Genomic DNA, 23,179 nt, shown 5'->3' with positions numbered 1-23,179 from the left:
AGTCCTTGATGTATTTCTTTTCCATTTTGATTCAGAAGACTTCCATTGGGAGAACCTATGTTTTTGAAAAGCAATTTCCTTGTATTTGACCAAGGCTGTGCAGGAAGTGAGCCTAGGAAACAACCCTAACATCAAAAAGGAAGAACTGAACCAACCAATTGCAGGACATTTGAGGCATGAGCAAAAGAACATGAGGATCACCTTGTTCCCAGGCATTCATTTTTTCCAGTCCAATTTAAACCCTGGAAAGCCACAAGCAAGCTTGCCTTGTCAGCCCAGAGACAGGGCTCGGGAGACCCTGGCTCCAGGGCAAGAAACCAGGCACCTCCTTGTAACGTCAAAATACTCAAACTCCAAATCAGACACTGTGCTCCAAACTGGCAAAACCACATCTCTGAGCAAATACTCCATCCACAACAACTACTTTTATTCAGAAATTAGAGGCTGGCTGCATCATTTTAATGTTACTTAATCTCAAGGAATTCATGGACAGATAGAAATTTGGGCTCTTCATCCAAGCCACACTACTGCTTTTCTTCCTAGAGAAAACACGTTATCCCTGATAGGAAGTACCAAGGCTATCCTACACTCCAGAACCCTATCAACAAGATAAGAAAGGGGTGAAAGTGAAAAGCAACACTGTAATGCATGTGAAACATGCAAAGAACAGCAGTACAAAACCCTGAGAGACACAATTAGGCATTTGGACAGAACTGGTTTGCTGTAATGCTAGCTGTGATATCATGTAATGAAGGTAGAATTGGTAGGTGAAAGTCACAATTTCATTGCCTACCAAGAAGCCAGTGTGAAAGGGGTGATGCAGACATGTGCCTCAGATGCCTCCGATAAAGTATCACACAGCTGTCCTGAAAATAGATCCCTTGTTTTCTTGGAGGGGAGAGGGCAGGTATAGTCAGAGTCTGCAAAGCCTCTCTCTCCTCATTTTCCTTGTTATTCATAGACAATATGGAAGAGAGTTTAATGCCAAAGTACAACTAACCTGACCCTCAAAGGGAGGGATGTGTGCGTGGCGCCTGGGCTGCCTGACGGCCTGCCACCAGTCCATCCGTCAACAGGCAGAGCCACTTCTGGAAACTGCCAGCTGCATGGCATTAAGCTCAGAAGAAGATCAGGCAGCATAAATAAGTAACAGCAGTGACAGGAGGAATGCAAAGAGAAAAGAAATTCTCCTCTGCAGCATTCACAGGTCAGCATGTAACAAGCCAGGCTATGCAATGAAGGAAGCAGCTTGCTTGTGCTAAGAGAGGTCTTGTTGGAAACACCATGCTGGGAATCAGAGTAAAGCTGTGAAATCCCTAGGAAGGAATGCACCTACACATCTAATCTCCATAAAATAGTCTGGCATGGGTTCTTGAAAAGCACCATCTCATTTGAACATAGGGCTGGCACTTCATGAAGGTGGAATGGACCAAATCTTACCCCAAACCACCTTGCAGGAGGAGAGGATTTGCCCAGAAAGAGGTTTGTGCTCCAATATCCAGAATTTCTGCCCCAGTCTGAGCAAAGCACTTGGACACAACCACAGAGCAGGCATCATCTCCATTTGTTTCTGCCCATACAATGAGCCTTAGAGCCAATGGAGGTAACTCACAGCCTGAATCTTAACTTGCTCTTAACAAACTACAGCCCAAAATAAGTTCACAGTAAATTTACATATACATATACTAGGTCCTGACAGAAACTGTGACCAAAGAAATCAGTGCAGCTATTTTCAGAGCTTGGCAAAGGATCACATTTCACTAAAAGCTGTCATCCACAAACGACTATCAGGATGCTGAAGACAGAAACCAGAAAGGGACAACAGAGAGTATGTGTACACCTCCCTAATTTGTTCCCTTTATGGTCAAAGGAATGAGAGCAACTCAGGGCAGGAAAATAACCAAGATGGTCTGAAGTGCCTTCTGGACAGACTCTGCTCATTGATGACAGAAGGAGTCTAGTGGCTAATCAGCCACAAAGCTGCATGTCTACAAGTAAAACTTCACCTAGAAATCAAGTTATTTCCCTACAGACACCATAGTCAAGACCAACTCAGTATGAAAAAGATAAATTATGCCCAGTGTCTTCAAACTGCCTGTCACCTGAAATAAGCTGGCAAGGCTCGTACTCATTTCCTGCAATAAACTGAAAATGAAAGCTGACAAAAGAGAAGAATAGAATAGAATAGAATAGAATAGAATAGACCAGACCAGACCAGACCAGGTTGGAAGAGACCTTCAAGATCATCGTGTCCAACCTATCATCCAACACCACCCAACCAACTAACCCATGGCACCAAGCACCCCATCAAGTCTCATCCTGAACACCTCCACTGATGGTGACTCCACCACCTCCCCAGGCAGCCCATTCCAATGGGCAATCACTCTCTCTGTGTAGAACTTCCTCCTGACCTCCAGCCTAAACCTCCCCTGGCACAGCCTGAGACTGTGTCCTCTTGTTCTGGTACTGGCTGCATGGGAGAAGAGACCAACCTCTGCCTGTCTACAACCTCCCTTCAGGGAGTTGCAGAGAGCAATAAGGTCACCCCTGAGTCTCCTCTTCCCCAGGCTAAGCAACCCCAGCTCCCTCAGCCTCTCCTCACAGGGCTGTGCTCCAAGCCCCTCACCAACTTTGTTGCTCTTCTCTGGACTCGTTCCAGCAAGTCAACCTCCTTCCTAAACTGAGGGGCCCAGAACTGGACACAGGACTCGAGGTGTGGCCTAACCAGTGCAGTGTACAGGGGCAGAATGACCTCCCTGCTCCTGCTGGCTACACTGTTCCTGATGCAGGCCAGGATGCCCTTGGCCCTCTTGGCTGCCTGGGCAGACTGCAGGCTAAGTCCATGCTGCTTTCTTGTCATTTGGTTTCGTTTGGGGTTTTTGGGTTTTTTGGGTGTTTTGGTGGGGCCTTGAGCTTGGTTGGGTTTCTTTTAGAGTAAGATTTCATAAACCAGAAGCAATCATGAGAAAAGCATCCTACTGTTTCAAACCTGGAACAAGCACCTTTAAAGCAGACATCCATTGCTTTAAAGAATGACTCACTGCTCAGCAAGGCTTCATCTGCTCTACAGGGTCTTGGCTCTTCTTGCTGCAAAGCCTATTTTAAGGACTATAATTGAAATGAAATATGCAGAGAATTCTTGGAAGTTTCTCTTTGTCTCGACACACCTTCTGAAATCCTACGGGATTTGCCCAGAGGTTTCTCAGTGAGATCACAACAGGCAAATTACAGGTTGTGGGGAAGCACTGTGGTTCATCCCCACAATGGAGGCTGACTAAAAGCATGCTGGGATTGTACAGCACAAATCTAACATTTCAGTTCAAAGAGATGCCCATTTTCAGAGCAGAACCACAAGCTATTTATACATGGATAGATTTTCACAAAGCAATCTGCCCTGGGGGCCAGGGAGCTCTACTTAGAGCATCTGTGTTCCACCTTTTCAAGAAATGGAATTTCACTAAACCTAAAAAGGCAAAAACCTGGATTTTTATCACAGCCTTTGTATCCATTTCATGTTTCACTCCCACTGAAAGAGAACTGAACCAGACACCTTCAGTCACATCTGGAAGCAGGTTTCAGTGCTGCATGAAGTCTTAACTTAACTTAGTGTATTGAAAAAACACTTCACTAATTAAAACAAACCCAACACATAAACAAAAAGCCTTCCCCAAGCTCTGGGATCCCTTTTCAGATACTCTACTTTGTGTGATGTCAGCTGAGCTCTAACGAACACACTGCTTTTATCTTCATTTAAGTCAGGCACTTTACCAAGCTACAGCAAGAGCCGTACCAAGCACACCGCGATTACAAGCTCGTAGTGCATGCAGGGTCCCTCTGTGGCACCACTGATCCCATCAATCACCATCTCTTCTGTCCCAATTATGCTAAGAGGGCAGTGGATAAAGCAATTTCTACTCACCTGTCTCTCCTGTTACTATCACTGCAAAGAAGGCAAAACCACAGCACTTCTGAAATTCTCAAGGCACCTCTTTTGTTCCCTCTATATTACATCTGAATCAGTTGCACGTTCTGCTGAACGACTAATGCTCTCCACATGTTCCCTCTCTCAAACTGGAAATGTTTTCTATTTGGAATGCCTAACACTAAACAGAAAACTGTAAAATGCCCTTCAAACAACTCAAAAGTAGCTCTCTTTCTCGAGACCTTCATTGGAACATTTAAGTCACTGAGAGAGGCTCTGCAGAGGGACCTCGACAGGCTGGGCAGATGGGCAGAGTCCAGCAGCATGGATTGAACACATCCAAGTGCCAGGTTCTGCACACTGGCCACAACAACCCCATGCAGTGCTACAGGCTGGGGTCAGAGTGGCTGAGAGCAGCCAGGCAGAGAGGGACCTGGGGGTGCTGGTCGATGGCAGGCTGAACATGAGCCTGCAGTGTGCCCAGGCAGCCAGGAGGGCCAATGGCATCCTGGCCTGCATCAGGAACAGTATGGCCAGCAGGAGCAGGGAGGTCATTCTGCCCCTGTACACTGCACTGGTTAGGCCACACCTCGAGTCCTGTGTCCAGTTCTGGGCCCCTCAGTTTAGGAAGGAGGCTGACTTGCTGGAAGGTGTCCAGAGAAGGGCAACGAAGTTGGTGAGGGGTTTGGAACACAGCCCTGTGAGGAGAGGCTGAGGGAGCTGGGGTTGCTTAGCCTGGAGAGGAGGAGACTCAGGGGTGACCTTATTGCTCTCTACAACTACCTGAAGGGAGGTTGTAGACAGGCAGAGGTTGGTCTCTTGTCCCAGGCAGCCAGCACCAGAACAAGAGGACACAGTCTCAGGCTGCGCCAGGGGAGGTTTAGGTTGGATGTTAGGAAGAAGTTCTATACAGAGAGAGTGATTGCCCATTGGAATGGGCTGCCTGGGGAGGTGGTGGAGTCACCATCACTGGAGGTGTTCAGGAGGAGACTTGATGGGGTGCTTGGTGCCATGGGTTAGTTGTTTAGGTGGGTTGGATTGGTTGATGGGTTGATGCGATGATCTTGAAGGTCTCTTCCAACCTGGTCTATTCTATCACTATTCTATTCAATCTGCCCTCAGAGAACGACACACAACAGTTTCCCATGCTTCCTTAAGCAGAACAGCTCTGGCTTTTCTATCCTTTGATATTAACATGAGCACAAATGATGTTTTTTCCCTGCTTCCATGGGGCAGTCTGTGTATCTCTGCTTCCCTGCAACAAAGCACTAGATCAATTTATAGACTAGAGACATGACTTCACCTTTGTGAAGGCACTGACTGCACTGGGTGGAACCTGCACCTCAAGCAGCTAAAGGGACAAGTCCTACCAGAAGCTTCAAAAGACACACAAAGAATTGCAGTACCTAATTCTGTCTGCTGCAGTACGTGCAAGGAGTCCACATAATGCATAACAAAAGGGAAAACTATTCATGGGGAAATACTTCAGCCATTACAAGACAAACAAAACCAGCTGGCTTCTACTAGCCTCCAAGTTACAACTAGCTTACAGCTTTCCTCAGGTATCCCTGAAGAAAAGGAGCTCAGGAAGGTATCTGTGGCTGCAGCTCATCAAACATATCAGGAGTGAGACTGGTGCCAACCCTGCTGCTTAAAGCAGATACCCTAATAACAGGGGCTAGAAGCAGCTGCCGTGTGGTATGGCAGCTATGGTGTCACATACATAGGAATAATGCACTGCTGAGCACCCAAGGCAGTGTGGGAGAAGGTGAGCATGCTGTAGATCACTTAAGCATGGGGCTCTAGTAAATCTGCAAATGCCCATGTGCAAAAGCAAAGATGGTGAACTGGCTCTAAGGCCTCATCACAGAATCACAGAAACACTCAGGCTGGAAAAGACCCTCAGGATCACCAAGTCCAACTGATAACCCTACTCTACAAGGTTCATCCCTAAAACCACATCCCCAAGCACCACATCCAAACAACACATCCAGGGTTGGTGACTCAACCACCTCCCTGGGCAGCACATTCCAAAGCCTGACCACTCTGTCATGAAAAAATGTTTCCTACTGTCCAGTTTAAACCTATCCAGTCGTAGCCTGAGGCCATCCCCTCTTGCTCTATCACCTGTGAGAAGAGACCAGCAACCAGGTAGCTCTGGAGAGCAATAAGGCCTTCCCTCAGCCTCCTCTTTGTCAAACTAAACAGCCCCAGCTCCTTCCACTTCAGGTAGTCTACAACTACCTGAAAGGAGGTTGTAGGGTGGGGGTTGGTCTCTTCTCCCAGGCACCCAGCAACAGAACAAGAGGACAAAGTCTCAGGCTGTGCCAGGGGAGGTTTAGGCTGGATGTTAGGAAGTTCTTCCCAGAAAGAGAGATTGGCCTTTGGAATGTGCTGCCCAGGGAGGTGGTGGAGTCACCATCACTGGAGGTGTTTATGAAGAGACTGGATGAGGCACTTGGTGCCATGGTTGAGTTGATTAGACGGTGTTGGGTGATAGGTTGGACTGGATGATCTTGAAGGTCTTTTCCAACCTGGTTAATTCTATTCTACTCTATTCTATTCTAATCTATTCTATTCTATTCTATTCTAACATGCAGAACTGAAAGCCTTCCAACTGGCTCTAAAGATTGCTGAGAGAGAAACATGGCCAGGTGTGCGATACTGTGATGAATCTCTGGACTCTTTGATGGGCCAAGATTGACCTTGAACACACTGCTGTGTACCCTTGAATGTCTGGAAAGTCCCTGAGCTGAAAATATAAATAGCTTGTGACAGACAACTGTGTAACTTGTTGAGACAGAGAAACCACTAGATCGAGATAGAAGAATGGCAGGAGAAGGAACTTGGGCTGGCTCAGCAAATAACTGTAGCAATGTATCAGTAACCAATCAGAATCTTAAAAACAACAGAGGCGTTTCCCCCAGGGGTATTAATTCACAACAAATCAAACTTGAACAAAGTGTCAAATTTGATAATCATGGGAAAAACACAATGGACACACTCTGATTTCAATACTGATTTTCCTCCTCTGAAGGCCTTTCATCATCAACAAGGACAAAAGTAAAGCTGTAACTTTCAATTTGTTATGGCGTCCCCCAGGGATCAGTGCTGGGCCCCATCCTCTTTAACATCTTCATGGATGATCTGGAGGAGCGGGTCGAGTCAGTCATCAGGAAGTCTGCAGATGACACCAAGCTGGGAGCAGATGTTGGTTAATTAGAATGTGGAAGGGCTCTGCAGAGGGACCTCGACCGACTGGACAGATGGGCAGAGGCCAACAGGATGGCATTCAACAAGTCCAAGTGCCAGGGGCTGCACTTTGGCCACAGCAACCCCATGCAGAGCTACAGGCTGGGGTCAGAGTGGCTGAGAGCTGCCAAACAGAGAGGGACCTGGGGGTGCTGATTGACAGCTGCCTGAACATGAGCCAGCAGTGTGCCCAGCTGGCCAAGAAGGCCAATGGCATCCTGGCCTGGACCAGGAATAGTGTGGCCAGCAGGAGCAGGGAAGTCATTGTGCCCCTGTACTCTGCATTGGTTAGGCCACACCTTGAGTCCTGTGTCCAGTTCTGGGCCCCTCAGTTTAAGAAGGACATTGAGAGACTTGAAGGTGTCCAGAGAAGGGCAACAAGGCTGGGGAGAGGCCTTGAGCACAGCCCTGTGAGGAGAGGCTGAGGGAGCTGGGGTTGCTTAGCCTGCAGAAGAGGAGGCTCAGGGGAGACCTCATTGCCCTCTACAACTACCTGAAAGGAGGTTGTAGCCAGGAAGGAGTTGGTCTCTTCTCCCAGGCAAGCAGCACCAGAACAAGAGGACACAGTCTCAAGCTGTGCCAGGGGAGGTTTAGGCTGGATGTTAGGAAGAAATTCTTCCCAGCAAGAGAGATTGGCCGTTGGGATGTGCTGCCCAGGGAGGTGGTGGAGTCACCATCCCTGGAGGTGTTTAGGGAGAGCCTGGATGTGGCACTTGGTGCCATGGTTTAGTTGATTAGATGGTGTTGGGTGATAGGTTGTTTCCATGTTCCCAAAGCTCTTTTCCAGCCTGGTTAATTCTATTCTATTCTACTCCAAACACATAACAGATCTCTTAACTTCTAAACCTAGTGCTGATATTTCAGAACTCATTGTACCAGGCAGTGAAAGTCTGTGCTAGATGCAGAAAAGCAGCCACTGCATCAGTGCCATAGTCCTCTCATCCCGTGACAAGCACAACTACCAGGCACAGGTCACCAAACAAGGCCAGTACTACGAGCTGCAGAGTGTCCTTGCTTTTTTCAATCTGTCCTGTACCACAACAAGTCAGACATGTATGATCTGCAGAAATGAAGGAGACAAAATACGACATTACCTCACCCTGTGGACTGAAACAAAAACCTACCCTGAAAAGCTAAGCTTCAGCAGGGGGACTAGAAATTAAAATCAGATCTCGTGTTTGGCTTTTCTGCCTATAATGAACCAGGCCAAGAGCCCATATCCAAACACAGCTCTGCTTTAGGAGTTTGAAATCAAGTTTTGCAGACTGGTTTTCACTGTACTCAAGACTGGATGCATCATCTCTGCCAGAGAATGACAGCATTTGACACAGGAACACATGTTCATACAAGAACAAACACGTGCACAGTAAGATGCTTTGTCGCCCCCAGTGAGCCTGAGCGGCTGCTCAGAACCTGGCACGTTCCAGCTCCTTGATGCCTGCACTCTGCACAACATTTCTTACAGGGAAATCGTTTTTACAAAACCTCAGTCCAGGAAACATGAAATCTTCTCTTGCTGCACTGGTCTGGTTTTGCCAAGTGTATTCCCAGACCTAACAAGAACAAGCTTCTCCAAGCTGCTCCTGGTTTTGCTCACATTGATACAGAGCAGCCTAGACTTTGCAGCATCTTTCTTTCTCCTCTGCATGAGCCAGCCTGCACACCACTCTCACTGAGAGCACTTCCCTCAGTCAATGGCAGTGCAGGAGGATCTGCTGCTGCATGAGCCAGCCTGCACACCACTCTCACTGAGAGCACTTCCCTCAGTCAATGGCAGTGCAGGGGAATCTGCTGCTGCATGAGCCAGCCTGCACACCACTCTCACTGAGAGCACTTCCCTCAGTCAATGGCAGTGCAGGAGGATCTGCTGCTGCATGAGCCAGCCTGCACACCACTCTCACTGAGAGCACTTCCCTCAGTCAATGGCAGTGCAGGAGGATCTGCTGCTGCATGAGCCAGCCTGGACACCACTCTCACTGAGAGCACTTCCCTCAGTCAATGGCAGTGCAGGAGGATCTGCTGCCGCATGAGCCAGCCTGCACACCATTCTCACTGAGAGCACTTCCCTCAGTCAATGGCAGTGCAGGGGAAGCTGCTGCTGCATGAGCCAGCCTGCACACCACTCTCACTGAGAGCACTTCCCTCAGTCAATGGCAGTGCAGGGGAAGCTGCTGCTGCATGAGCCAGCCTGGACACCACTCTCACTGAGAGCACTTCCCTGAGTCAATGGCAGTACAGGGGAATCAGCTGCTGCATGAGCCAGCCTGCACACCACTCTCACTGAGAGCACTTCCCTCAGTCAATGGCAGTGCAGGAGAGTCTGCTGCTGCATGAGCCAGCCTGCACACCACTCTCACTGAGAGCTAATCAAGGAATTCTGTATGTTGATTACACTCAGTTCAAATTTCCAGAGAAGGACATTTCCTAACATCCTGGGGCAGGGCAAAGAATATTAGTTGCATTAATAGCCTGATTCCTCCAACAGCAGTAATGCTGTGGAAGCAATACAAAATTGTGACTCTCTCGTCCTTTTAAGGAGAATATCTACAATTCAGTGCTTCAGCTATGACCTCTTGAAGCCAAGACCAACAGCAAACACAACAATGTGCTCAATCTACCACAAAGAAGTTGAAACCACCACAGGCAACTGTGGCATGCACACAGAGGATGTTAGGGTTTTCTCCATCAGCCACCCATCACTATCACAGTCCCATGACAGCAGGAGCCTGAGCTTTGCTGCTAACACTCAGTGAAACACACTGCTCTGCAGAACACTCCAAGAATGCTGAGAGCACCACAGAACACTTCAGAACACTTTCATGCCATTACAGCATGTCAGTCTCTGCTGATTTAACCTCAAAGCTCTTATGACACGCACGCTATGACTTTCATTAGCCTCCTCTTCACGACAGCATTGTCTTAACCAAGATTTTCAAGACATTGATGCTGTGATGATGACAAATATGTGGCCAAGATCTACAAGAAATGAAGTAATAAACACTGAATGCTATTAAAATGCAGTATTTAGCTGTCAGCCAACAATTCCTCAGATCCCCTTCCCGATTCAGAACACAGTCTTCAGGCAGACAAGAAAGCTGTGGCAAGACAGATAAGCCAAGATCCTTCAAAGCACACTGAACCATAACACTGGCTGTCAAATGTCACATTTCCCTGGGCTGTTTAACATACTTTAAGGGCAATGTAACTAATACAACCTAATTTTAGCATGCAACAAACAGAACAAAGAAATCAATGCATTGAGCATTAACCTCCACTTGGAGCACAGCAAGTCTGATTCATACTCCTCAGATTTGCTTCTCAGAGGCTGATTCTGTTTGTTTGCTTTCAGGCACGAGGAACTTCACTTACCAATGCAGGCATGAACTCTCACAGACAGCTGGGTCCTCAGAATTATACTGTGCTTCTTGCCTCTCCTAGAAAGGAGAAAAAAGAAAGCTAGATAAAGGTGCACAGAGAAGGTAGAGAGGTTGGGAGCGGAGTTAACACTACAAAAAGGGGGTGGGAGAACAGTATTACAGATCATGACATTGTCTCTCATCATCCAAACCTACTTTACCTGGCAATGGATTTTCCTCAAGTCAAGTCTACTTTCCCTATGACAGCAGTCAGTATGTGATCTCTCCTTTATCTCAGCCTTATTTGCCCTCCCTTCTGGTGAAGATACAGAGCCACAGCACAACTAGGTAGGCAGCTAGCCACGGGCCAAGTCACCACAATGACACCAGAAATCCACATGAGAGAAGTAGCAAGTGATGTCTGCACACAAGTATTTTCAAGCTAGGTATAGTTAAGCTTTAGAAGAAAAGGAAAAGTCGAACAAGGTTACTTACAGTTCCACAAATCTGCTCAAGTACCCTAAGCAATCTTTAAAGTACAGAGAGAGATGAGTTTTTCATGCAAAGAGGCAAAACTGAGTCCACCTCCACTCTGGGTATCAGTTCAATTCTAGTCTTAAACAGAATGACTCCACCCTAATTGGTTGCCACATTCCTCTTTTGCTTTTAAGACAAATTACTGCTAGCTGCATTTCCTCACTCTGGACAGGAGCACTATTCTTGATTTATAGGTGCCATACCTGCTAACTGGCATCAGGGCACACCCAGCACCATGCCCCTGCTCACCTGATGGAAGGTGGGAGGGTAAGAAACGATGGATATATTTTCCATTTGTACACCAGCATATTCTCTCCTCTCTGAAACTGAAAACGCAGTTCCTGGACAATGCTCCAACAACCCCAGCTCCCTCAGCCCCCCCCTCAGAGGGCTGTGCTCCAGACCCCTCCCCAGCTTTGTTTCCCTTCTCTGGACACATTCCAGAGTCTCAATGTCCTTCTTAACCTGAGGAGCCCAGAACTGGACACAGGACTCAAGATGAGGCCTAACCAGTGCTGAGTACAGGAGCAGAAGAACTTCCCCGCTCCTGCTGGCCACACTATTCCTGATCCAGGCCAGGAGGGAGCTGGGGTTGCTTAGCCTGGAGAAGAGGAGGCTCAGGGGAGACCTTCTTGCTGTCTACAACTATCTGAATGGTGGTTATAGCCAGGAGGGAGGAGGGAGTTGGTCTCTTCTCTCAAGCAACCAGCACCAGAACAAGAGGACACAGTCTCAAGCTGTGCCAGGGAAAGTTTAGGCTCAAGGTGAGGAGAAAGTTCTTCCCAGAGAGAGTTGTTAGCCATTGGAATGTGCTGCTCACCACCAGGGAGGTGGTGGAGTCACCATCCCTGGAGGTGTTCAAGAGGGGATTGGATGTGGCACTTGGTGCCATTGTCTAGTCATGAGGCCTGTGGTGCCAGGTTGGACTCTATGATCTTTGAGGTCTCTTCCAACCTTGGTGAATCTGTGAAATTTGCCCCCCAACATTAACTTTGTCACACCAGCTCAGTTGGAAGGAAATGGAAGCTGTATTTACAGGCAAAACTACACTCTGCAATGGAATGCAATTAATATGTACGAAATACACAGGAGGTACAATATTTACAGGTATTTAGGATTAACAATCAGCACAAGGATACCCCTGGCAAGAGACCAGGGGAAGCTACTAGCTCCTGCTTTTCTGCCCCCGATGCCCATACAAAAAGAGAGAAAGGAGCAGAAAAAGTAGCTGTAACCCTTCACCAAAACAATGCAGCCAAGGTCAAGCAGGAGCAAGGAAGTCTCTCTCCAGAGCGAAGAAGCGAGAAGAGAAAATTCATAGAATCATAGAATCAATAAGGCTGGAAAAGACCTCAGAGATCATCAAGCACAACCTGTCACCCAAGAACTTATGACTAACTAAACCATGGCTCCAAGTGCCATTTCCAGTCCCCTCTTGAATACCTCCAGTGATGGTGACTCCACCACCTCCCCAGGCAGCCCATTCCAATGGGCAATCACTCTCTCTGTATAGAACTCCTTCCTAACATCCAACCTAAACCTCCCCTGGCGCAGGCTGAGACTGTGTCCTCTTGTTCTGGTACTGGCTGCCTGTCTACAACCTCCCTTCAAATAGTTGTAGAGAGCAATAAGGTCACCCCTGAGTCTCCTCTTCTCCAGGCTAAGCAACCCCAGCTCCCTCAGCCTCTCCTCACAGGGCTGTGTTCCAAACCCCTCACCAACTTTGTTGCCCTTCTCTGGACTCATTCCAGCAAGTCAACCTCCTTCCTAAACTGAGAGGCCCAGAACTGGACACAGGACTCAAGGTGTGGCCTAACCAGTGCAGTGTACAGGGGCAGAATGACCTCCCTGCTCCTGCTGGCCACACTGTTCCTGATGCAGGCCAGGATGCCCTTGGCCCTCTTGGCTGCCTGGGCACCCTGCAGGCTCATAAACCTGGCTTATGTAAGTGCACCAAGACAAACTCCGGTTTGCACTCACCAACATACCAGTTTTGTTATCTTTCTGCTTTTTGGAAGTTTTCCATTAGCATCATATTTGGCAAAGGCTCAAGATGCAAGTTCCTAAACACAGCCCTCTGCCCTCAGGCTGTTTATTTTACCGTATCAATTCCCTTTAGGAAACGGGCTCTGCCTTTATTGCTTAGCTGTCAATGCTTTTACTAGCAAGCAAAATCACTGAGGGGCAACTGTCACATAAATTACTATTTTGCTGTGCTGCTGTAGTCCTAACCCTGGCAGAAGTCACTTGTTTCCACAGCTTCATCACCATTATACTGGGATAGCCACAGATTTGCAGTGGTTTAAGCTATTAGTTCACAAGTGGAGCTTAAATTGGAGACACTTATTTTTATCACAAGCGGATTATTATCTTAGAGTTCAGTCTGTAATGAAACAAATGGACACACCAAACAAATAGGCAGATCAATTCCCACGGGATAAACTGTCTGAGCTTGCTGACACAAACCTACTTTGCTTTTACCATGGGCTAGGCACCCACACCCAAATGCTTGCTGGGGAATAGGAAGTACAGCAAGCTCACAGCTTTCACTGATATCCAGCACAAACTCCGTGCACTGCCCACACCTCCAGGCAATTACACTGCAGTATCACACCAGCTTGCAAAGCTACACCAACTGATGGTGGGTGCACACATCGCTGCTGTTCAAGGTTTGGTCCTCAATAGCTCTACTTGCAACAGGAATCAAGGTCAGAGCAGTTCTACAGAGCTTTCTGGCAGCCCTACCTGAAGCCCTGCAGAGGATCTGTTCATGGAGACAGGAAGTGACTTTCTGTTGAAAACCGGAGGAAGTACTTTTTCAAGACTCAAGCTGCACTCTCAGCTTATAACAGCATCACAGTCTCACAGTGTCACCAAGGTTGGAAGAGACCTCAATGATCACCGAGTCCAACCTGGCACCACAGACCTCAGGACTAGACCATGGCACCAAGTGCCACATCCAATCTTGAATATCCTCTTGAACACCTCCAGGGATGGGGACTCCACCACCTCCCTGGGCAGCACATTCCAATGGCCAATGACTCTCTAGGAGAAGAACTTTCTCCTCACCTCGAGCCTAAACTTCCCCTGGCACAGCTTGAGACTGTGTCCTCTTGTTCTGGTGCTGGTTGCCTGGCTACAGCCACCTTTCAGGTAGTTGTAGAGGGCAATGAGGTCACCCCTGAGCCTCCTCTTCTCCAGGCTAAGCAACCCCAGCTCCCTCAGCCTCTCCTCACAGGGCTGTGCTCAAGGCCTCTCCCCAGCCTTGTTGCCCTTCTCTGGACACCTTCAAGTCTCTCAATGTCCTTCCTAAACTGAGGAGTCCCTTCAGATTTTACAAGCATCAACTCAAAGAGCTGCCCACAACCTTCCTCAGTCAGGTCTACTGAACACAGGCTCCTGCTCCCCTAAACCAAAAACTGTGCAGAGGAGGAAGGGCTCATAAAGCATTGACATGCCTCGCCCAAGCTGGTGAAGGAGCCACTATGGAATTTGACTCCTCAGCTGCAAGGAGCATGGCACAGCTTGGAAGACTGGAGGCACTGGGAGAACAAAACCAACTCTGCTTCCCTTTGAAGGACACATCAGCACAGGAATGAAAGTAAGACTATGCAGCATCTCAAATATTTTTGCAGGCTACCTGCCTGAAGGTTAAGCTATGCTTGTACTGCCTGCACCTTCATTTGACATCCACAGCCTTCAACCAATGACCGTGGGTACTCGCGAGCGCTGTAACTTCTGCTCCTACTGCCACCCTCCCGGTGCCTCCAGACCATCCCACTGAAGCAGGTGGCCATAAGTTCTTTCCACAAGGCCAAATGGACCCCGATAAATGTGCAAAAGACATTCACTTTCATGCCATCAAGCCAGCTGTAAAGAAAGCAAGCCTTGGTCTGCAATACAAGTTATCATGACAGCAGGTCTGCTATTATCTATTCAGATACTTGCTTTCTAAATTAGTGTTACATTCCCACAACAGCATTTATTATTTAACCACAAAAGTAGCAGCATTAGTAGGAGAGATTAAATTTGATAACCATCTCCTTCACAAGATCCATTGACTAGAAATCTCTCTCTCCCAACCGGTCAGTAATTTGTATGCTGAAACATGCAAGCCTCTTGCTTGCACGACACGTCCTTCAGAGCCACAGGTCTCATTTGTTAGGCTCCATGAAATACTTGCACACTTAATCATTCTTGATTACATGCTCTGGAAAGACAAATGCTCAGAGATGTCTTACCTATTGCCCTGTGACAAGGAATATATGTGGAACCTACCACTCCCTTTTAACGTCAGAGAATATCATAAGAACTATGAAAATTCATTTCTACAGTTTCACTTAAAGATTAACTTCAACATTCCAATGTGGTTTTTCTTTTATAAACAAATGCATTTATGAGGATTAAAAATTAAGCTGTTAAAAAGCTGATTTGATAGGAGCTGAATTAAGGAGGTGGGGATTACAAAAATAGAGTTATCTTTATTTCTCCCCAAACCCCGCCCCAAAATTAGGCATAAAACCGATTAGATTATTGGCAGGTTCTGTTCGGTCACGAATCCTGCCAGGACGCTGGTGGGCAACTTTAGTACAACTCAGAGAATTCAGAAAATGGAAGAGGCAAAGCCACAACACAGCTTCACCCCACTCACAGATCAGAGGCATGGGGATTTTTTATTGGTTACAGCCTTATGCAGTTAAGCATCCACAAAATAACCTGTGCTGGGAGCAAGAACCAGACAGAAAAGCAGCACACACCACAAACCCTGCAGAACTGGCCAGCAATTCACTAGTACATGCCAAACTCAAAGAGAAAGGCAGCTTTCCTACATGCTCTTATTGACCCTTTTCCTGGCTGAGACACCTTCTGCAGGGTGACCCCCATTGCCTGCCCAGCTGTTCACACTGACTGTCCCTCCCCCTTCCAAAACACATATTAAAACCAACCAGATTTCTCTGAATCCCACAGCTACTCCCAAAGGTGTAACTGGCAGCAGTGGGAGTTGTGAACACAGGAAGACAGTGCTACCTGACCCAGTTTTGCTCCACATTAGCTCCACAGGCTAAGAGGGCACATGTGTAGAGTTTTTCCCTTCCCTAAACAGAAGTTTAGGTTCTTCTGGAGTGCACAGCAACTATGAAAAAGCCTCTTTTCATTCTACTGAGCAATGGAAGAGGATTCATTTGAACTTGTGCTTGAGTGTGTGCTTCTTTTACCTGTTATTTACAGACACTCATCATAAACTCCAGCCTAATTTTCACCGTTGTCCTCTTCCCTCATGAAGAAAAAGCCTTTTTTTGCACACACTCATCCAATCCTTTCAAGAGAAAAGAGCCTCTCACACCAATAAAGATCTGTGAGATTGTGTCTCCTTTGTGGCAGCGTGTTATTGAAAACTTATATAACATTTTGCCCCAGCAAACAAGAATATTTGGCAAAAAGATGCTGAAAGTCCACAGAGTGCAGGACACTTCCAGAGCTTCCAGAGGTCAGGATAGGAAGTTTTAAAAGCGCCCTGAATACCCAGTTACTAAATACTTCATTCAGCGTGCAGCAAGCTTCAGCAACCCTGAGGAGCAGGCAGCCTCAGCCTGGTAGAAAGGAAGATCCTGAGGTAGCCTAATCTCAGAAAATTAAAAGCTTTGAAGATTAAGAGCAGGACCTTGAAATGACCCAGAGAGAAAGAGAGAGAGACTAAGTGGTTTCTGCGTCCAGTCCCTGCCAGACAGCAGGCTGCCGCTAAGCCCCAAAGTCTGGAGTGAGCAGCTCCGATTCAGGAGCATTCCAGGTCAATGCCTTGGTATCTGCAGGGGAAAAAAAAAGGTCACAGCTGAAAAGGCCCAAAAATTGAGTTAAGTTTGCTAGAAAGCTGGGGTGGGGGAAGGCACTACTGACTGCATTTGCTAGTCAGTGTAGTTGTTTCTAGAACATTCCTTGTTCTGGATAACATCACACAACTTGCAGTTACCCTGCAGGGCCAGCATTACTAAGAGTGATGAGGAAGCTCTTGCACAAATGTCTAAAATTCTGTTTGTTATTGTTTATCCTCCCAGACTCTCAAGAAATGTGGACAAACACGGGATGCAGAAATCCCTCTGACTAGCGAATACTCAAGACACCGAGGTCACTGCGTTTCACTGGCTACATTCCTGCTCTCACCCTGGGATGCCCTTTACCATTTTCAGAGCACCATAACCAACAATTTGCTTTCAGCTTGCAGTTTCCAAACACGTCAGATTCTTTCCTGCCTCACCAGTACCTGCTTGTCCTCCAGCCAATTACTCCTAAATGCAAGGTTTCATACTTCACTGACCTGAATCCCACTGCAGCGAAGCAAACGCTAGGATTTCAGGGTTCAACTCTGCAAGTGATTTGGTATGTGCACATAAGGGAGATGCAATCAAATACCCTCAACCTCACAACAACTTAAAGCACTTTAATCAGCTTAAAGCATAACTCCTGCCCTGCAGGTTAAGCACAAAGCTAGGATTATTCAAGGGAAGTATACCACTTGTACCTGCAGCAACCTAGGAGAAGGTGCAAAGGAAAGCATTCCCCCAGGCAATCATCTCCTCTGGCCTCTGCAGGAGGGCATGTGTGCCGGTCTGTGCTCATTTGTGGTTCACTGTCCAATTTACTCAACACCCTCCTCATTATTCCTTCCTTCCATTATCACTGCTTCAGCATTTGCAGCTACCACCACCTGAGAAATTGATCACAAAGGTAAGAAAGCTGTTGGAGAGCAGCACAGAGGAGAGGGAGCTGGGGGTGCTGGTATGTAGAGGAACAACCACGAGCCAGCAATGTGACCTTGTGGCCAAGAAAGCCAATGGCATCCTGGGGTGTATTAGAAGGCAAGTGGTTAGTAGGTCAAGGTAGAGGTCCTCCCCCTCTACTCTGCCTGGTGATGACACATCTGGAATATTGTGTCCAGTACTGGGCCCCTCAGTTCAAGAAGGACAGAGAACTGCTTGAGAGTCCAGTGCAGAGCCACAAAAATGATGAAGGGAGTGGAATGTCTCCCTTATGGGGAAAGACTGAGGGAGCTGAGGGCTCTTTAGCTTGGATAAGAGGAGACAGAGGTGGCCTCACAAATACTTATAAATATATGAAGGCTGAGCATCAGGAGAGCAGAGCCAGGCTCCCCTCAGTAATATCCAAAGACAGGAAAAAGGGCAATGGGTGCACGCTGGACCATAGGGAGTTCCACATGAACATGAGGAAAAACATTTTCACTGTGAGGGTCGCAAAACACTGGAATGGCCTGCCCAGAGAAACTGTGGAGTATGCTTCCCTGAAGACATTCAAAACCAGCCTGCAGACATTCCTGTGTGGGCTGCTCCAGGTGATCCTGCTCTGGAAAGGGAGTTGGATTAGATCTGAGGTCAGTTTCAAGCTCTAACATTCTGTGATTCTGTGGAAGCTGAGTCTGAAGGAGGCTGCAGTGAGAAGTCATTGGACATGGCACTTGGAGCCATGGTTTAGTAGTCATGAGGTGTTGGGTGACAGGTTGGACTTGGTGATCTTTGAGGTCTTTTCCAACCCTCTGATTCAATGATTCTATGATTCAGTGACATCAAAGAAAGATGGGTCACAGCTGCTACAATGACAGCACCTAACACAGCCTGTCCTGGTGTGGCACCTAAGGCAGGCAGCTGAAATGTGACAACATAGCACTTTCTATTAACCCACAATTACCAGAAGGGCAACTTCAGAGAGCAGGCCAAAGCCCAGCAAAGGTGAAGGCTGCATACATGACAACAGACAGAAGAGTTCATCTCTTTCATTTCAAAAACCCCTTTCAAAAAGGAATTGCAAGAGTAATTTGTAGCTCAAGCTTTTGTGATACATTTAGCACACCCAGTTGCACACCTTCCTGTTCATCCCTGCAGAGGAACAAAGGACTTCCCAGCAGACTTAACATTACCTGGCAGGATGAGCCCCTGTAAGACAAATTACTCAACTGACAACTGGTTGTGTAATACACAGAATAGATTCATAGAATGGTTTGGGTTTGAACTGACCTTAAAATCATCCATTTCCAGCCCCACTGCCATGAGCAGGGACACCTTCCACTAAACCAAGTTGCTCAAGGCCTCATCTAGCCTGGCCTTGAACACTTCCAGGGAAGAAGTAACTAAGAGGAAGTCTGTCCACCCATGCAAGCATGCAAAACCCACACCTGTTTTCTGAGCTCAAAATAACAAAGTAGACAAACAATTCCAAGCAGCACAGTCAGTTCCATGGTTCCATTTTATTTTTCTAGGCTAGCCATGAAAGAAAAAAATTACAATCCCATTGCAAGAACAGCTCATGTAATTGGCTTGAAATGGCCAAAGGAAGCAGGAATGGAAACACAAGGGAAGGCAGCTTGCCATTTCAAGTGCAAACTCTGGCAGAAAAAGTACCAAAGGGTCTCTGTCTTGCCAGATTGCTTGGCAATGCCATTGTGAGGTAGCAAAAGCAAAGAAATTAAAACTACTAAAATTATTATGAAGGCATCCATGGAAAGGACAGCAACAGAAAAAGGCTTAATACATAGTAACACCAGGATGGCATTCAACAAGTCCAAGTGCCAGGGGCTGCACTTTGGCCACAGCAACCCCAGGCAGAGCTACAGGCTGGGGGCAGAGTGGCTGAGAGCTGCCAAACAGAGAGGGACCTGGGGGTGCTGATTGACAGCTGCCTAAACATGAGCCAGCAGTGTGCCCAGGTGGCCAAGAAGGCCAATGGCATCCTGGCCTGCATTAGGAATGGTGTGGCCAGCAGGAGCAGGGAAGTCATTGTGCCCCTCTACTCTGCATTGGTTAGGCCACACCTTGAGTCCTGTGTCCAGTTCTGGGCCCCTCAGTTTAAGAAGGACATTGAGAGACTTGAAGGTGTCCAGAGAAGGGCAACAAGGCTGGGGAGAGGCCTTGAGCACAGCCCTGTGAGGAGAGGCTGAGGGAGCTGGGGTTGCTTAGCCTGGAGAAGAGGAGGCTCAGGGGAGACCTCATTGCTCTCTACAACTACCTGAAAGGTGATTGTAGCCAGGAAGGGGTTGGTCTCTTCTCCCAGGCAACAAGCACCAGAACAAGAGGACACAGTCTAAAGCTGCGCCAGGGAAAGTTTAGGATGGAGGTGAGGAGAAAGTTCTTCACTGAGAGAGTCATTGGTCATTGGGATGTGCTGCCCAGGGAGGTGGTGGAGTCCCCATCCCTGGAGGTGTTCAAGAGGGGATTGGATGTGGCACTTGGTGCCATGGTCTAGTCATGAGGTCTGTGGTGCCAGGTTGGACTTGATGATCCTTGAGGTCTCTTCCAACCTTAGTCATACTGTGAGACTGCCTATACTCAACATTCCTGCTGCACAGCACAGGAAGCTCAGTTTGGCTGTACAGGCTGCTCTCTCTGTAGAAGAACTCTCTTCTAATTTCATTTCTAACAAAAAATTTATCTTCCAGTAGTTACAGGAACATGCCCAAATCTGGTGTATCTGAAGCAGACTTACACAAATACAGACACATGGATACTTGCAACATTATTTAAGGACACTTCTCCACATAAAATAATCATCAGACACACTTTAAATTTGTGCCAAGTATTCATCAAAGGCAAGATGTGGGTCCAGAGGAGAGCCACAAAGATAAGAGGGCTGGAACACCTCTCCTGTGAAGACAGGCTGGAAGAACTGGGGCTATTCAGCCTGGAGAAGAAAAGGGGAGATGTTATAGCCACATTTCAATATCTGAAGGGGACGTACAGGAAGTCTGGGAAAGGACTGTTTAGAAGAGCTTTTAGCAATAGGACAAGGGGCAACAGTTTTAAACTGGAGCAGGGTAGATTTAGGTTAGACATAAGGAGGAAGATCTTTACAATGAGAGTGATAAAACACTGGAACAGGTTGCCCAGGAATGTAGTGGAGGCCCCATCCCTGGAGACATTCAAGATCAGACTTGACGTGGCCCTGGGCAGACTGATCTAGTTGAAGTCCCTGCTTACTGCAGGGGGGATGGACAAGATGACCTTTGAGGGTCCCTTCAAAACCTCTGCAATCCATAAAAGCAAAAGGGCTGCACCTCTTCATGGTAACAAGCCCTGACCAATCTAGAATGCAGTTCATTTTCTTCTGGCATAGTTAATCCCGTCCACGAAGTCCATGCCATAACACACCCATAAAATGAATTGCAAATATCTGGGGTCTGACAGAGTAACCAGCAAGGCAAAATATGTAGATGGACCACCCAGAGCTATCTTAGACAATTCAATCATCTAAAAGGCCCAGAAAATAAAAACTATGAAAAGCAGATTTTGCACATGCATTCACACAGGCATCCATTGATTTTCACTCTCAGTTGTCAGCAGATGGTTTATGGAAAGCTGTGTCAGAGCAATCCATGTGGGAGAGCAACAGTTTCTCTGAAAACAACAAACACCAAAACAACCAAACAAAAAACTTGCAACAACCACCAAAGGACACAAACAGACAGAAACAAACCAGCCAGCCAGCCAGCCAGCCAGCCACAAGCCAGCCAAACAAAACAACTCAAAACCCAACAACAAACAACAAACTCCCAGCACCCACAACACACACCACAAGAGAAACCCAAGGCTGGCTAAATCAATTTTAGGTGTACAAAGAGAAATCAATGCAGGCCTTTCCTCTGACAATATAGAACTTACATTCCAAGGCACAAAGAAACTGAGCTTGTAACAGCAGGAGCATGACTCCAATACACAGTCTCAGGCTGCACCAGGGGAGGTTTAGACTTGAGGTGAGGAGAAGGTTCTTCACCGAGCGAGCCGTTCATCATTGGAATGTGCTGCCCAGGGAGGTGGTGGAGTCCCCATCCCTGGAGGTGTTCAAGAGGGGATTGGATGTGGCACTTGGTGCCATGGTCTAGTCATGGGCTCTGTGTTGATAGGTTGGACTCGATGATCCTCGAGGTCTCTTCCACTGTGATACTGTGATACAATCTATACTGACTGTAATTGTAGACTACACATCTGAGTACTTAGAATCAACCACCCTCATATACCAAGTTCCAAAGCACTACACACATTTATTAGACAAGTTAAGTTGGAATACTTACAGAATACAGAATAGACCAGGTTGGAAAAGACCTTCAAGATCATCAAGTCCAACCTATCACTCAACACCATCTGATCAACTGAACCATGGCACCAAGTGCCTCATCCAGGCTCTTTTTATACACCTCCAGGGACGGCAACTCCACCACCTCCCTGGGCAGCACATTCCAATGACGAACGACTCGCTCAGTGAAGAACTTCCTCCTCACCTCGAGTCTAAACCTCCCCTGGTGCAGATTGAGACTGTGTCCTCCTGTTCTGTCACAGGTTGTCTGGGAGAAGAGACCAACCCCCACCTGGCTGCAACCTCCCTTCAGGTAGCTGTAGACAGCAAGGAGGTCTCCTCTGAGCCTCCTCTTCTCCAGGCTAAGCAACCCCAGCTCCCTAGGCATCTCCTTGCAGGGCTGTGCTCCAGACCCCTCCCTAGCCTCGTTTTTCTTCTCTGGACACGTTCTAGCAATCTTTCCTACACTGAGGGGCACAGAACTGGACTTGCTCATTCCAAGAGGTACTTTCAACCTAACAATTCTGTGGATCAAAGTACAAGCTGATACAAACCAGACTAGCAAGGCATTATTCATTTATTCATAGCAGCCACATCAGTTTCAAGATGCACTTGGGGGTACTCATGATATTCATGGGCTCCATCTGCCACTGACCAACACTTAATCTGTACAGGTTGCAAGGAAGTAAGATTAAGGAAATAATCCTTCACTTTTCAGGGTGGCTCCACCTCCTAGAGAGATTGTAGAGTGTCTGTCTCTGGAGTAATTTAAAATCCACCTGGATGTGCTCCTGTGTGATTTAATCTAGGTGATCCTGCTCCAGCAATGAGGGTGGACTTGAGGATCTTCAGAGGTCCCCTCCAAACCCTACCACTAAGTTATTAATCTTGATAGATTTCTTATAGTATCCTCTCTTCTTCTAGACAAACTTACTGTAAGAGTGAATGTAAACAGAAATGTCAAAGAATTCTTAACCCCAGAGAAGGGGAGATGTGCACACCGAAGAAAGACACTTATCTTTTCTGTTCCAGTTCTGAT

General features: G+C 47.3%; 1 protein-coding gene across 1 annotated transcript in view; it reads right to left on the bottom strand.

Annotated features, from left to right (window-relative positions):
* Positions 1–23,179, bottom strand: part of FHOD3 (formin homology 2 domain containing 3) — a 326,323-nt gene that overhangs the window by 271,130 nt on the left and 32,014 nt on the right. The window contains 1 exon segment of the mRNA XM_068166897.1: positions 10,544–10,608. Coding sequence (XP_068022998.1) covers positions 10,544–10,608 — 65 coding nt within the window.

This window comes from Melanerpes formicivorus, unplaced genomic scaffold, assembly GCF_026170545.1.
Source record: "Melanerpes formicivorus ecotype bairdi unplaced genomic scaffold, bMelFor1.0.p_v2 SCAF_111, whole genome shotgun sequence".
Classification (NCBI taxonomy): domain Eukaryota; kingdom Metazoa; phylum Chordata; class Aves; order Piciformes; family Picidae; genus Melanerpes; species Melanerpes formicivorus.
Note: the sequence above shows the minus strand (reverse complement) of the source record. Positions and strands in the feature narration are given on the sequence as shown.